The 16,841-nt window shown below is 40.2% G+C and overlaps 1 protein-coding gene across 1 annotated transcript; it reads right to left on the bottom strand.

The window, feature by feature from the left end:
* Positions 1-784: 784 nt before the first annotated feature.
* Positions 785-16,794, bottom strand: asmt (acetylserotonin O-methyltransferase). Its single transcript, XM_030758462.1, has 9 exons — positions 16,723-16,794; positions 15,955-16,067; positions 15,184-15,358; positions 14,743-14,872; positions 13,769-13,837; positions 10,552-10,670; positions 4,739-4,879; positions 2,539-2,661; positions 785-1,113 (listed from the first exon to the last, which is right to left on the bottom strand). Exons 2-9 carry the CDS (start codon positions 16,051-16,053, stop codon positions 899-901), a joined length of 1,071 nt encoding a protein of 356 aa, XP_030614322.1. The 5' UTR covers positions 16,054-16,067; positions 16,723-16,794; the 3' UTR covers positions 785-898.
* Positions 16,795-16,841: the final 47 nt, after the last annotated feature.

The raw sequence follows: 16,841 nt of genomic DNA, 5'->3' as shown, positions 1-16,841 counted from the left end.
GTTAAAGTATCTTTAAAAGTGATGCCAACTAATGCCAAACAATGCACACAAGAACCATAAACTATGTTCTGACTTTTTACTAGGAAAGTATGCTCACTGGTTTTAGAGTGAGCTTTGAATTATCAAAGGAGACAAAGTCTAGCATTTCCACACAAACTCAGTGATTTGCAGTGTTTTTCTTGGCTCAAAATTAACCTTTTGTGAAGGATTGTGTACATAAGCACAACTACCTTTACTGTATGTGGACCAATGACCCAATTTCACAGGAATTATACATTTGTCCATTATTTCCAATCATAATAAAATGTTGACTTTGCATCGTTCTGATAAACCTGAATAACTTGCTCTTTCACAAAGTCAGAGGTTTTCCTTTGGTTCTGGCTAAGACTGTTAAGGATGCATCTGTATTGGAAAGGAGCATGGGAAGGAACACCATCTAGAATGCTGCCTTCACATGTCGCTTTGTCAGTAGAAGGTTAAAGTAAGTTTCCATCAGTTTTTATCCTAAATTTGAGAAGGACCATTTTGATAAAGCTTATTTAGGGCTGGATCAGGTGATCTGAACTCTTAGTTACCCTGCAATAGGCGTAGGCTGCTGGGTTCCCGTGGTGCAGTGTCTCTTCACTTACCTCTTTTCACTCTGTTTATACACCACTCTGCATTTAATCATTACTCATTATTAATCTCTGGCTCTTTGTCCTGTCTCCCTCCCCTCATCCCCAACCAGTCACGATTCAGTTTACAAATCAGATGCATTAGGCTGCAGTTATGCTGAAGAATTTATTATTATAAAGAAACATTAGATGGAAGAGTGAAAACACAGGTGTCAAATGTTATTTTTCCAGGTGGTGAGAGACTTCCCTCCTGGTATGCATGACAGCCTTATCCATTTTTCCCCTCATCCCTTATGTCCCAGCACAGCATCATAGATCTTCCCAGTGAGACAGTGCCGGATGTTGGTGAATCCGGCAGCAGTCAGCAGGGCAGCATACTGAACATCTGTCCTCTCTCTGCCCTCCGTCTGCACCAGCATGTTAAGGGAGTAGAGCTGCGCTGTAAGTGGGCCAGAACCATCCTCATTGAGCAGTGCCTCCACCAGCAACACAGCACCTCCTACAGTAGGGATAAAATTCAATATTCAACAAGTGACCTGGCAAAGCTTAGTGACAGGTTTACTAGCATTACTCTAATCTGACTTTTTGGTAACGAGTAATCTAGTGCGTTACTATTTGCAGTAATCAGATTAAAGTTACTTATCTAAGTCATTGTGCGTTACTATTTGTCATTTTCCTCAGTAAAGGGATATTTTGCTTTCTTGTGTCTCGGGGAGTGACGTCTGGCCAATGCGACAATTAAGTCCCGTTTTCAGCATGACGACAATACCACACAGCGACGCAAAAACAATGGCAGGAGGAGAGACGCGCGTTTTCTAGCTTGAAATACAGGCACTATTTTGAGTTTGTCAGCTAAAGCTGAAAACATCAAGGTTGGCTGTACACTCTGTTCAAATCTGACGTAGTGTTTTTGAAGCTAGACAGCACTTTGTCGCCAGCACAAACATCTGGAGTCGCAGCACGGCACAGTCAAACTTACAGAGCAAGTCCCACCGGGTGGTGCAAAGCAGAGAGCTGCAGCTAATGCAGGAGGCCCACCACCACCCAAACAACAAAAGCTGGACTTTGGTGCAAAACCAGTAAATGGGGAACAGCTGAAGAAGTTGGTCCGACAGTATGTAGTGGAGAAACTGCTGCCGTTAAACACAGTTGACTCGCCTTCATTTTGTGGTTGTCATTTTCATGTTGAGGCAGCAGGGAGTGTTGCCATTATTGTGCCAGAAAGTGATCCCAGTGTTTTTGTGCACTTTTGTGTAATATCTTTGCTTATATTGGTAGAGTGAAGTCAACATTTATGAAGGGCTTATATATAAAAAGGAAGAAATAACCAGTTTTGCAAGAATCTTTAGGAGTCTGTGTTATTGTACCTACATTATAAACAATTAGTGCTTTTTGGCCACTTAAAATCTTTATAGAACTGTGATGGTACTTTTAGCAATTTCAGCACCCTTCTTAGATTTCTGCTTAAAAAGACATTTTTAATGTCAATGACAGTTTTTACCTTGATAAAACACAAATATATAAAAGTCACTTTGCCAAAAACTGATTGTATACTGATTATATAGTCAATTTATGAGTGCCACAATATGTCAAGGAACAAGCAAGCTGTTTTTGGATGCATTATGCTGTACCTTTCAGTTCCTGATTATGGGTAATCAGTGGCATGAGCTACACCTGGGCCCAGATTTGTGCTAAAACCTCCCTCCTCCAGGCTGGCACTGACACTATTCAGTCTAGGAAATCTAGGGTTCCCATCTCTTCTCCCCTCTGTTCCCTGGTAGGCTGCTTTGTGTGTCTGACTTTGATCAAAGTCAGAAGGATAGATTTTTCTGGGATCAGCTGCATTGTGGGATACAATCTGCCATCTTATTTTAAGCAGAGGAAACAAAAAAGCTCACCCGTTCACACTTAGACACATACAGACCTGGTTTGCAGGCTTTATAGATTCTCAGGAGTAGTTCTATGCAGCGTTCATCTGTCCAGTCATGAAGGATTCTGGCAAGAATATAGAGGTCAGCCTCTGGTAGAGAGTCTTTGAAGAAGTCCCCTGAAAAATATATAACACACACCCCCATATGCACATTTTAAGACTATATTGAATTCTTAAGACACTGCTGCATTTCAGTAATCCAGTTCTGATAGTTCATGTGAATGTACATATGTACATCATTAATGCAGTGAGTGGGAGTTAGCTTCTCCCAGAAGGTGAGGCTGCATTCAGAATTTCTAGGTCAGTGGTTCCAAAGTGTGGGGGCTACAGTAATATTTAGTTTAAAATTACTCACAAGGCTGCAAGTTACATATTTATATTAAAAAGGTGAATTAAGACTGGTAATAAGTGGTTAGTTTGATATTACCCATTACTCTGACTTAAATTTACTGCTCTTGTATTGAAGTTTGTGTCCCAGTGGCAAGTGGGTCACATATTGGCATTGGCACTTTACATATGATTGGTAGTATTGCAATTTATAGCCAGCCTTTGTTTTATGAATACAATTTAAGGAAATACACTCCTTTTTTTGATGAGTGAAGACAGGCTTCTAGCCAAGAAAATTTACTGGGGGGGGGGCATGGGATTTACTGGTTTTTAAGTGGGCTGCAGCAATTGTGACTTTGGGAACCACTGTTCTAGGTAGATGCTGAGGTGGAAGGGATGCTTCTGAATGGATGAGCTATAATTGCCATAAGTGTGTTCAGTGAGTGTTGCAGTGAGAAAGGATGTTGAGTTAGTGACTCAAACTGGGCTAAGGGCTTCCCTTTGATTTAATTATTCCATGTAATTATTAATTCTGTTGACAAGACTTCAAGTAGTAAGACATGATTTGATTAGTGGTTTACATTCTCAAACCTAATTACTACTAAAAGGCTGGCATCTGTTATAATCACATGCATGTGACCTAAAAACCTAATAGTTATCAGGGAGAAGAGTTTTACTGCCACCACAACATTGCTACTTTAATATCAGTGTCCAAGCAGTAACAGTCATTTCCATGTCCACTGTTTGTCCACATATTCCAGTTATGAAATAAAGTACACTGAGGCCAGCACTCAAAATGCCATGTTACAGCTTCCATTGTGCTCACCACCATGATGGCTATGAAAACAGCAGGAGTGGCAGGAATTTATTTTGTTGCTGGGTTTTCAAGATCTGCAAGCTGCTGTGAACTTTCCTGCACAATAGCTGCTGTTAACATGCATTGATTTTAAGAGCAGAAGAATCCATCCAAAAACCTGAGTTTGATTTTTAAAATTCTGTTGAGATTCAACTGCCACTAAATTTTGGATTTCCATCTACGATGCCTTGGCACACTCTGGGCACCTTTTCAACCAGCTGAGCTTGGTTTAAACGCCACAGCCTAAGTATTGGCACTGTGTACCTAACAAAGTGGCCAGTAAATTTATATTCAGAACCTGACAGCATGGATACTGAGTTGGATATTTTGTAGGTCAAAAGTCAACCTGCTGAAAACAGACCAAATACATGCCATTTTATTTCTTATTAAAAAAAATAATAATAATAAATAAATAAATAAATAATTTTTTTTTTTTTAAAAGAGCTCAAGAGGGAGGAAAAAAAAAAATCCTCAAACAGAAATTAATAAAAATATAAAGTCAAAATAAACTAGAAGCCCATGTTTATGTTAAGGAGACATGTTAACTAGAACAATGGTGTGGCTCACTAATGTCTGGTATAGCAAGGAAAAAGTTTTAGCTATAAAATACACTGACACTGTTATTTTATTAAAATAAGTCCACACAACCTAAATGGTCACCTGTCTAATTTCCACGACCTTGGCATCTGCCAGTTTTGTTGACAACCTGCCTTGCTCTGTTTATTTAATTTGCATATTTAGATCTTATCAAAATGCAGCTGAGCTGAGATAATGAGAACCTTTTTGAAAACCACATGTAAACACAAGAGCTCAGATAGTGTATCCAAACAGGCTACCTGTCATTAAATGTGACCTGTGTTATGGACCCTTTGAGGGGGGAGAAGCAGCATATTGGAATCCTTTCTGCATTTCCAGACTACAGTTATTTCTGCTTTTGATGTGTGAGAATGTAACTTAAACTGGCTTTTCACAATTTAAATGTCAGGCTTCACTGAGTTATAATTGTGTTACCTTCATGAAAGCTTATCCTCTGGTCATCCTCCTTGACAAAGTGTTCCCTTGACATATGCACCACCTTGGGGAGGTCAAAGATTGTCACAGTGCATTCTGGGTAGGCTGATGTGCAGTGCTTTGCTAATGCACCACTGCAGCCTGGAGAGAGGAAAATTACCTTTAGTTACAGCACAATGAATGCACAGCCTTCATTAAAAAGGAACAGCATCACTCACACATGCCCCCTGCACACACACAAAAAAAAAAAAAAAAAAAAAAAAAAAAAAAAAAATGCAGTCATGATTAGAACAGGTGGTTTCCAGGTATAACTCCATTGGCATGATTTGTATGTGGTGGCTTTGGAAATACAGTTTACCTTTCATTCACACCAATAAATTAGAGAAAGCAGAACAGCTCGATTGATTTGACTAGTTTTAGCCTGAAAATTAACCTTTATCCTGGAATGGGTTTGAAATTATCCACAATTTTAGCCATGCAAGCTGCCTGTTCTCAAGCTCAGTTGATCCAGTAGGTCAAACCCTTCCTCAGGTGTACAATACCATCAAATTTTGCTATCATCGAGGGTTGATATGGCAAACATGCAAACTTAGACTAGCTAAATATGAGAATGCCAGCATGCTCATATGACAGTTTTTAGGAATTTAACTAGAGCCATTATCCTTAGTGTTTCAGCACTTGAACCAGCTGTAGGTCAGACATGATAGTGAGGGGAAAAAAAGCTTTGAAATGAGGATATGAGCAAACATGCACACAGGTGCAAACAAGAACTTAATGTGAAAATATGGATCCTTCAACTCAAGGCTTTGGCAACATTATTACCATATTTTACAGTTCATAAAGCAAACTGAATTTAAAATGGAGAGAAAGAAAGTGACAGCGATAGAAAAAGACTGAGTGGAAGAGAGCTAGATTTAAAATGTATGAATGGGAGAGAGAGGCATTGAGGCAGAATATAGGATCAAAGGATCTCACTTTGACAAACCTACAAAGCCAGTCAAACTTGGGCTGGTGTGTTTGTGCATATAGGCTGAGCTGTCTAGCCCTGCAGAGCTCTCTCCTAATGTGGCCTGCTACTATACTCTATTCTTATGAAGCTTTCCACCCCCCCAAGATACATTTTGGCTCTCACATCAAACAGGGGTCAGTAGAGGAGAAAAAGCAAAGCAACAAGGGGAAGCAAAAAAACAACATGCTGTTTGAGACAAAGCTGACCTAGCTGTTAATGAAATCATTTGATTAGAGGTTTGTGATTGTTAGAGCATTGAGCACACTCATGCAGTTTTCTAGTTTGTCAGATTATCTGATTTAGTGTACATTTAATTAATGTCATAGAATCAGAAGATTTTATTCTAGATTGGTTACATGTGTTCACGGCACATCATTTAAAATCAGAATCATGGTTGTGTGTGAACACCACCAGTATTGTGTCTGCTGGATATTGTTGACTACATCTGCATCCAGCATTGACAAGACTCACTGAAGAGGCAACTTGCTTATTTTACACACTCACAATGGGGAGTACTGCTTAGCCTGTGAAAACCGTTGCTCTGGAGGAGCTTTCAGAACTCAAACCCCATTTTTCCCCCACAAGCTTCAGCATAACAGATTACTAAAAAAAAAACAAAGCCACACATCTATTTCAAGCTGGGGGTGTAGTTGGCTCACTTTAGGGAAGGTCTAATACACCCCAGTGAGATGCATATTGACAAGTGTGCCGATTTGAACTTGGGCCATGCTAGGGGCTAGGTCAGGCTATTGGCCCTATGGAAATATTTTGACAGCCCGTCTTTTGGATTTCCTTCTGTTTTATATGCCATTTCAATTGCTCGAGTGCCAGTTTTATTGCAAGTCTTTTCCATTTTCACTATTCACTCAGTTAAATTCTGATGCCTTATCAGAAATGGTTGTAAATGGAGAAAGAAAAAAAAAAAATATGTTGAGTGGAACAACATTAGTTAATTGAAGTGTTTTGATTTGCTTTTTAAGACAAATCCTAATTACCATCAGAAGGAAATGCAGAAAGTAATTTAGTTCATATTTAAAGCCAACTACCAAACCAACTTCAGTTCAGCAGAAACGCATGCCACCAACTGGCACACATGCAAACCAACTCTGGGCTGGTTTTGCTACAGATCTGGCAACCCAGAGTGCTGTGACTGACACTTTGCAATACTTTGTCAGCTGGTGATGGCCATTTTTCAGATTTGTGGGCAATGTATAGACAGAAAACCCAACCAGCAAATAAACTCATCCTACCCCCCAAAAACATTAGACCAGATGGCAGTTTACATTTTAGAGTCTTGAAGTGGTTGTAACCTTTAAGTTAATTCATTTTAAATACACCACTCCAATTGCCATTAAATGTCACATTAAAATAATCCAGGGAAGTTCCAATAGAGATGTACACACAGACTGGATGACACCTGACTTGGATCACAGACCAAATCAGCTAGTTGCAGAGAGTTGGACAGAAAGACAGTTCCTGAACAGCAGGTGTGCACAGACATGCTATGCGAGACAAAGTCTAGATGGGACACTGCAGTCACGCCCTTCAGGATCCTGTTTCACAAGCACTTTAGGGCTGCAGCATCATGAATAAGCATGAACATACAACCCCATGCTGAGAAAACCACAGAGAGATGGCCAAACTGTACACATACAGTGCCCTGTGCATTTAAAGGAGGTTATGCTTTTATTGGCTTCACAGCTCCCCTGTGTGGTCAGCAGTGGTGTTACAATACAGCCACCTGTGGTACACAGTTTCCCCCTAAAGTAGATGCGTTTATTTTCAGTGAACTAAAAGTCTGGATTACAGTATTCAGTACCCATCTCTCACCTGATTAACAGAATTGGCTCTGCATGAACATGAATGAATGAATGAGTTTCATGGTAGTTACATTAAAATGCTGGTGCTCAGTTCATTCGTCTGTGGGCAGAGCCACTAAGCGAACAAGTTTTGGCCAAATTTGAAACCTGAGCTTTAAATTGTTATGTTGTAAACATCCGGTACATGGCTAGAGAATACATTCAGCTCTTAGCTCAGCTTGCGTCACAGGATGACACCTGACTCCTCTTTCCAAAGAAGCCTTTTCCAGCTTTTAGTATTTCCACTCCTGTGAATACAGAGGATCACTTCTAACCATTTTTCCTTTTGATCCTGTTCCATTGTTGGCAGCTTTTCTGTATTCCTTCACAAGCTCTGTTCTTATTGTGCATTTTTTCCCCCCTCAAATTTCATTGTGCCATTTGCTCTCCTTGTAAAGCATTTTGTAAGAGACCTGCTATTAAAATATGCTTTGTGAATAAATCTGACTTAACAAAAGCAGCACACAGAATAGTGAAGAAAACTACCTTTTAAGTATCAAAGAGGACTGACTGCTGCGTGCCGTCTTGTTTCACATTACTGTAAGTGCACACAAGCTTAAAAAGCATTTAGTGGCTTATGCAGACTGTGGGAAACATCTGGTGACGGGGCAAAGATCTCATTAAAAAGAGGATACATACTAAAGTCATGCATCTCTAGACATGTAGAATGGAGAAACCAATTCCAAAAGAATTGGCACACTTATGAAATGTTTAATAAAAAATAAAGGCCTTGAATTTTATGGCAGTGACAAGTCTGAAAAGTTGTTACAGGGTGAGGTTTACCACTGTAGTATCCTTTTGATAGTCTAAATATCTGGGAACTGAGACCAGTTGCTGGACTTTGAGAGGAATGTTATCCCATTTTGGCTGATGTAGGAAAAGTGATTTGTCGCAACTGCTCCAGTGGCGGCGTGCTTTACACCACTCTGTTAGATGTTAGATTCAACTTATTGTCATTGTGCGCATAAGGCACACAACGAAATGATCCTTCCAGATCACTCATCCACAGACGAGCATCTGCGGTCATGCAGCCAGAGACCGGCACTACCGTTAGGCAATGTGGTTTAAGTGTCTTTTCAAGGACACAATGCAGTGCAGGGACAGGGGCTCGAACAAGCAACCCTCCAGCTGCAAGGTGAGTGCCACTGTGCCACTGCCACTTGGTGATGCAAGGCTTTGATTCAACTGCTTGGCCCTGGAAACCCATTCCATGAAGCTCTCTATGCACTGTTCTTGAGCGAATCTGAAGGCCACATGAAGCCTCAAGGTCTGTAGCGATTGACTCTGCAGAAAGTTGGCAACCTCTGCAGTATGCACCTCAGCATCTGCGGACCCTGCTCTGATTTGTGGCCTACCACTCTGGCTGAGTTGCTGTTCCTAATTGCTTCCACTGTTATACCACAGTCAGCTGGAAAAGAGCAACCCATTTTTTTCACAAATTCTTGTAGAAGCAGCCTGCATGCCTGGGTGCTTTGATACACCTGTGGCCATGGAAGTGATTGGAACACCTGAATTCAAAGATTTGAATGGGTGAGTGAATATTTTTGGCAATACAGTGCATGTATGGCTGTTTCCAAAAAAAAAGTCAGCAGCATATGTTGCTCTAAAAACTGAGTGCCAGCAACAAACTGGATGCCCTCTTTAGTCCAGAGGATGTGACATCCACATTTTCCAAGAAGAAATTCAAGTTTCAGTTTGTCCAGTTATCAATTTTGACTCAACCCATTTTAAAATGAGCTTTGGCCTAAAGATGGCAGCATTTTTGGATTATGTTCAGATGTGACTTCTCTGCATGATATAACCTGAATTTGTGGATAGCAGTGAACTGTGCTCAGTCAGTTCCATGACAGAATATTGCCAGTTTGTAAATGCAGTGCTGACTGAGAGCCTGAAGCTCACAGCCATCCAATATTGACTTTCATCCTTGTCCACAGGTTTCTCTACATTCTTATTTTGATATTATGCACATGACATAGTCCAAGTCTTCACATTGAGGAAGATTTTTAAAATCTTCTACAGTTTATAAATGCAATTCTTCAGATTAACCAGAAGCCCATCTTTACTTCTAAGAAATGCTAAGATGCTCTTTATACTCAGTGTTACTGACATGTTGCCAGTTAACCCAATTTATTTTAAATGTTCCTGCAGCTGTTTAGTACCATTTACTACACCAGGCTTTGATGCACCGTTCCAACTTTGAGGCGTTTTGGCCTCAAATTCAAGATGAGTAATGCATTTTTATGAAACAGTAAAATGTCTGTTTAGACATGTGCTATGCTGTCTTCTATTGTGAATATACAGGTCTGATATTTGGAAATGATTGAATTATGCATGTTACATATTGTAGTTTTTTTGGAATTGAGTTTTGTAGATGTGGCAGATATTACTGAACCCTCCATTTGGCCTGAGTTAACCCACTGCTCTGACTTGTTTTTGAACAATATGCTCTTTATCACATTTCAGGTATTAAACAAAATTAGCTTTGTGGCTACATGGAATTAAAGTGGTTGGGCAAGCTGGAAACACCTTGGTAAAGTATTTAGACCATTATGGGACAAATCTTGTGAAATCCAAGGCTCAGGAGGACAGGTAACCACCATGCTCTCATTGAAAGGAAACCATAGGGTCATGTTTCATTATTTTGTAGCAATTTAATCACTTTAAAAGGGTTGATAACTGATCAAGTGATTCTTCTGAAGGAAAATTCAGATTTTTATTTCTCACAGATAATGTTAATACTTAGTAAACATGACTCTTGGAGATTGGCAGGATAGCGAGAGAAACTTGAAGTCCTTAACACAGAAGGCAGAAGAGATCAAATAAAGGTCAGTTTGTTTTATGGGCACATAGTATAAATGCGTACAGCTGAGCCAGCTGCTGCTCAGTTAGCACATGACAACCTTAGACCCACAATCTTATGGAAATAAGGTTGTGGAAACACTTACCTCCAAGGTCACAGATGGCTTTGAAGGGTGAAAGGTCAAAGGCTGTGACCACATCCTTGCCACAGATGTTCCAGATAGAGTTCATTAACTGCATAAATTTCACCATTTCTTCATCTGACCTATATAACAGACATAAACATGTTTAATATCACTTATTTCTGTCTCATTGCATTGTAGCAAAAGCCTTTTTAAAATCATTTTCTATACACTGTCACCTAAGGGGGCTTCTTGCTACCACACAACCGCTGCTCAAAGTTTCACCCTGTGGGGACACCATGGTGTGTGCATGCGAGCAAGACTGGGTGCGGCAGAACAAAAGCCTGTGGTTGTTGCTGCTCTGAGGAATCTCCACATCAACCAGCACTCCACCCTGCCATGAGGGTGATGTGCAGACAAACATCTTCCAGTTTATAACAGTAAAATGTATCCATCCAAACTTCAGGGTAGCAAAATCTATTTTCATCTAATGCACAAACCAACTTCAGATGGCACAATGACCTCAAGAGGAACTCTGAAAGTGAATCATTGTTGGCTTCAGACTGACTGCATTGGATGTGAAAAGATGAAATGACTGTGAGGCCAAACAGCAGACTGTCAGCTTCAATTTGAAAATATTTTGGGTATAGAATATTGAATGCCCCTTAATGACATCTTCAGTCCTTTCACCATGAGGAACACATTTAAACTCTCATCCCATCTCCAGTTCTGAATAAAATGCAGTTAGCCTAGTTTTCCGTCCTTGTCCACATCATGAGAATTATAACTCGTAGTTCATGATCTGTCCTCCTGCATGCAGATGTCTTAGATTGTCAACATCCCCGCCGGTCTCTGTCATATCTGTACTTGCCAGAGTCATAGTTAATGGCTCTGTTGCTCTGGCCTCCCCATCCCCTTGGCAGTAATAGGACAGTTTCAGCAGGCATGTTTAAATTATGATTTGAGTGGTGTCATGTTTTCATATAAGCTATTGTGATGTATTCCTATGCAAACAGGAATACAATAGGAGACATGTGAGCTGTGTTCCAATATACTGGAGGAAAGTGATTGTTAATATACCCACTACAGCTGGATGGTACATTTCTCCAGAGAAATATGGCTACTTTTGAATGTAGCAGCTGCAGTTTGAGTAAACCCATTTCATGTATGTTACAGTATCTAGATAATATTTGTATATAGCCAGATTCTACCAAATCAACTTCAGATTGCCACATTAAGTCGGAATCAGGGCTGCCCAGAGTTTGTGCCAAAGTTAATATTCAGAGATGAAAACATCTCAATATTAGACATCACTGGAGTCTACTCCAGATGTAGGGAGAGGGGGTACACTGGACAGGTTGCCAGTCTATTGCAGAACATCCATTCACTCACATTCAAACATATGGCTAATTTAAAATTAGTTACTCTAACATGCATGTCTTTGGACTGTGGGAAGCCAAAACCCAATGCAGATTCCACACAGAAGTGTTCCAGCAAACTGCTCTGCACATTTTAGAGCCTGAATATAGCTATGGGGCCCATAGATCATAGCAGCATTTATAATGGCCAATAAGTAAAAAAAAAATAATAAAAAAAGCAGAATCCTTCAACCATGTGAGTTTTGATGTTGCTTAGTTTGCTAGCATGCATGATTGGAGCCACAGACAACCAACTGATCTGAGCATTACAAGTAATCAACAGAAGATTTTTAAACTGTTGTCTTATCTTAGTAAGGACTATAACCACATATGGGGTGGCGATAGCTCAGGAGGTAGAGCAGGTCACCTACCAATTGGAAGGTCGGTGGTTTGATTCCTGTCTGTGTGCCAAAGTATCCTTGGGCAAGATACTTAACCCCCAAGTTGCTTGCCAATGCAACCGTTGGTGTATGAATGATAGGTAGTAAGCACTTAACTGTAGAAGAAAGTGCTTGTATGAATGGGTAGATGATCAAGTGCTTTTAGTGCTCAGTAGAAAAGTGCTATACAAGAACCAGTCCAAATTAGGAAATACAGAAGTTAAAGAACTGAGCGTTCCCATTTATGTGTAATCCTCACTTTGACAAGTCTTTGTCAGCTGTGAAGTCACAACCCTATTTGAGTAAAAATAAAACTACTAAAACACTCATCTTTAGTGTAAAATCTCTAGATCTACACCTGATAGTTTTCTAGATCTTGACTCAAGTATAAGAATTCTAGCTCTAGATGGGACTTTGCTGTAGATTATTCAGGTGCTGTACATGACTGGTTAAATGGCGATGAGTAAGCAGGAGTCTGACTCATCCTGCTCCCTGCTGCAGCACTCCAAGAATGCACCAACTTCAGTGGTTGTTTCCCCTTGCTAATTTATCCACAGTATTCACAGGGGGAATCAGCAGGGACAAACAACCGCCTCTCCATATTAAATCAATTGTGCACAGGTGCAGAAAATCTCATGTAGGGTATTTTCATTTACAGGCAATTAACACCTAACTGCAAAACCATCAGCACAAAGGTGTATTGTATATGGTTCAGTTTAAATCTCATTTTGCATACATCTTTGTTAATGCGACATATTCAGTTATATCAGCTGCATTTTCAAAATACGAAAGGGATTAATACATTTCAGTTATAGAAAAACAAGAATTTATTCACAAGCTTGTCAGGGTATCCATTTACTGCTTAGTGTGTGCTCAGGTTTTCTACACTACACAAATCTTTACTTTGGTATATTTTAATTCTTCCTATTGAAAACAGCCCATTGGAGTGCACTGGGTTTACAAATCATGCCATAAGGATGAGGAGGAAAGGGATTTTATTACACTATTGTTCTTGTTCTTTTGCTTCTGCTAGTGATTTGCAGTGCATGGCCTCGGCAAGACTGATCAAAATCTATTAGCAAACAAAGTGTGAATTTTATTGCGTGTGACCCCTGAGCACAGCTGACCAGCAGATCAGTGGAGCATTAAAACTGGGCACTAGATACTATAAACATACCAGACCTAAAGGACAATGGTGGTTGCATTCTTTGCCCCAGGCTTCCTCACATCACTGCCTGTCCACACCCCCTCTGTCTTGCTCTCTCCCTCACAATCCCTGCCTTCTAATGAATTCCAGACCGTTTTTTTTTTAGAAAGAGAAGAGAGAAAACAGTGACAGACAGGCTTAAGATGGAGAGACAGGGATGGAATGCAAATGAGCAACAATGTGTGTTTCATCTCTGTGTGGGTGTCTGTGTGTTTACCACAAAGACAGCTTCTCACCTGTAGATAGCTTCAAACAGGTCTCCAGAGCTGACTCCAAAAGCCTTTTCATACTGGTTTCTTCCCTCTCTAGGAAGAGAGAGAGAGAATTATTTTGTATGAGAACATACGCAATTGTATGGTTGCATGTTACTTTTAAATCCAGCACATGAGTGCATTACAGTCCATTCACATGATTATATTCTAATCTGGTGGCACATGTTTCCATTGCAGGCTCCCACCAGATTGAATTAGTCATTTAGATCAAGGAATTTTCATTCACTGATAGCCCTGATAGTGTTTCTTAGAGAGACTTCTGTCAGCTACAGTTAATCCAGTCACACTGAAATCTGCTAGCTGTTCACCTTCAGACAGTGATGAGAATCAAGTCTACTTTAAGACAATGTTCAGACAGGAAATCCAGACTAAAAATCCACATTAGCCTATAAATCAAATATGCAGTTCTCACAGCCCATCGCTGCCCACCAGTGCATGATTTCCTTCTCTTCAGTCACTCATACAAAACTTAAACTTGTAGAAGACATGTTGAAGTTATTAACCACCAACTTCATGACCCTGGCTGCACCTTAAGAAGAGGTTGCATTTTACTAGTGGACTCCAGCTTCTCAGACTCAGTTTACATGTTAGTGCCATTAAAGATTTTTCTCAAAGAAAAGGCTTCGTTTCATTCATTTCTCTTTAGCACTAAGTATTTCTGGGCAAATGTGACAAGCATTGTTCAGTTTTAATAACACATTGTAAAGCTTATAGATTTTACTGAAAAACAGATCAATGGATAAATCTCACAGCTGTAATCATAGCAAAACTAAGATGAGGTAATTATCTAATGAGCTACAAATCTCCAAGTGCATGCCAAGTGGTCTGTCAAGTGTTGAGAAAGCTCGAATTAGAATTAAATGTTTTGATAACATAAGATGCAGTTCTCAACCTGAACGTCAGGTAAACTGCGATGTTGTGATACTCAGTGTACTGACCTGACAGCATCAGTCAGGTAGTGCCAGCAGAGGTAGATGGTTCTGGAATGGTAATTGATGGACTGGTAGAGGGAGAGAGGACTGGAGCGAGTGAGGTAGAGCTTGGCCTGCTCTGCGTTACTGTAAGACACTGAAATAGGTGGTGTGGAAGAATAGATGAATGGATGACTGCAACCTTTTATTGTATGCGAGAAATTTAGCGGGGGGGGGGGGGGGGGGGCATGAAGAGGTGGTGTGCAGGTAGGGAGTGCAGCAGCTGATAATTAAGTGGACGTCAAGTAGATAAATAAAGAGCAAACAATAAAATGGAATAAAGCCAAGTGTTGAATTCTGGGATTGCAAATTCATTTTTTTCCCCCCACATTTGTACTTAAGGTTGAACTTTAATATGAGAACTGCTACACAATTGACTTAAGCTGTATTATTGACTTGTAAGCTGACCGTGCCCATTGTCTTGGTGTCTGATGAGCAGCTGCAGGCCAGTGCAGGCAGCCAGAAGCCTCTCTGTGCCATCCAGACTAGCACCCACAGCCTTACTGATCTCTTCTGCAGACAGGGGGCGCTCTGAACCCAACAAGACATCAAAGACACCCAGCTCGCAGGAGGTGAACAGTGTCTAGATCAGTGCGCAGAGACAAAATGGGAATAAATGGAGAGAAGACTAGAATTAATTGACTTATATAACATTAATAATAAACTTATCCAAATACAGATTATATTCATCTATACAGCTTAATAGAGAGGAAAGTTGTTCCTCTGGCTGTTTCCCCTCAGAGCTTCTAAGCAGCCCTGCAGGAACGATGTAACATCAGAACCCAGTGAGTGGGTGGTGATGTGTGTGTGTGTGGGGGTGTGAGCATGTACTTGCTGCTTTGAAGCAACAAACAGATTATTAGTTAGCTGATCTTGTGTCTTCCATTACATCAAATCCCAAGTGTTTAAAGAGAGCATGTGCGCCCTTAAATTGTTTCTTAAATAATTTCTCAGTCAATAAGCTTCAGCATGCATCATATTTCAGTGTGTGGGATATTTGGTGAAGGCCTATACATTTCACACGACTGTCTACTGATCAACAAGTCGAAAACTGTTACACAATTGAGTTAATGCACCAACTGAAATGTCTAGTTTACAATGCAATTAACTTAAGCTAGAAATGAAGGCAAGATCTATATACTGTAAACTATATACACAGCTATTATATGTGTATGTTACCTTGGAGATGAGGAAGCCTTCAATATACTCCAGTATTTTTTTGGGGTACGTGTCTGCAGCAGCTGACACCTCAGTTGAGCCAGTCTTACTTTCAGCCATGGCCACAGGTCAGTCTTCCATGCAAAAGAAAAAAAAAAAATTCACTTTCTCGCTGCTCTTACACCTGTAAGAGGTTTGCATGAATGGCAAAAAGAAAAGAGCCAGACTAAAACTACACAAATGTGCCCACCCAGCAGCAGCAGAGAGTGTAGCAGTGGGCTAAGCTGATTACAGCCAGATAACCCAGATTAGAGCATGGGCTCAGTCTGCCAGACAAAGAAACAACTCTGTGAAAAATAGTGCTGCCTTGTTCATTATCACTCAGCCACTGCATTCTCATACCAGAACCTTTTTCTACAGTTTTCATGACCCTGGAATGAGATCCAGCAGTGCGGGATAGCAAGCCCTTTGAGGGAATAAGATTAAACATTTCTACTTATATTTCATACATTCATACTACAGTACTACTGTGTCACCTCATGTTTCTTACATTAATAAGTTTGAACAAATTAGGTCGGTTATGACCACACTTGCAGTCACCGACACTTTACACCACATATCTGAGCCTTCTTAGTTTTTGATATACACTACAATTACACACAAACATAAGCAACACAATCTTTTGTCATATTTTTTAACCATTTACTGTAATGCATTAGTTCTAGTGCACATATTTAGCTAAACTTATGTTTAATTTCTTCATTATAAATTCTAATAAGTTCCTTTTACCAGTGCTGTGGTGAAACCTGTTGTCTGGTTCACTCTGCTGGCACAAAACAAACTTCTACCGCAATGCAGCGCCAGTAAATACAAGGAGTGCTAATTGGGACATACCAAGTGTCATGGGG

This window comes from Archocentrus centrarchus, chromosome 21 (genome assembly GCF_007364275.1).
Source record: "Archocentrus centrarchus isolate MPI-CPG fArcCen1 chromosome 21, fArcCen1, whole genome shotgun sequence".
NCBI lineage: Eukaryota > Metazoa > Chordata > Actinopteri > Cichliformes > Cichlidae > Archocentrus > Archocentrus centrarchus.
The sequence above is the reverse complement of the archived record's forward strand: the minus strand, read 5'-3'. Positions and strand labels throughout refer to the sequence as shown.

Bases quoted from the DNA above. Each gene is read 5' to 3' on its own strand.
- asmt (XM_030758462.1), bottom strand. From the start codon at position 16,053: ATGGCTGAAAGTAAGACTGGCTCAACTGAGGTGTCAGCTGCTGCAGAC. The intron at 15,359-15,954 runs GTAACATACACA...GCACTGATCTAG, and splicing joins AAGGCTTCCTCATCTCCAAG to ACACTGTTCACCTCCTGCGA. The intron at 10,671-13,768 runs GTGAGAAGCTGT...TCTGTTATATAG, and splicing joins CTGTTTGAAGCTATCTACAG to GTCAGATGAAGAAATGGTGA.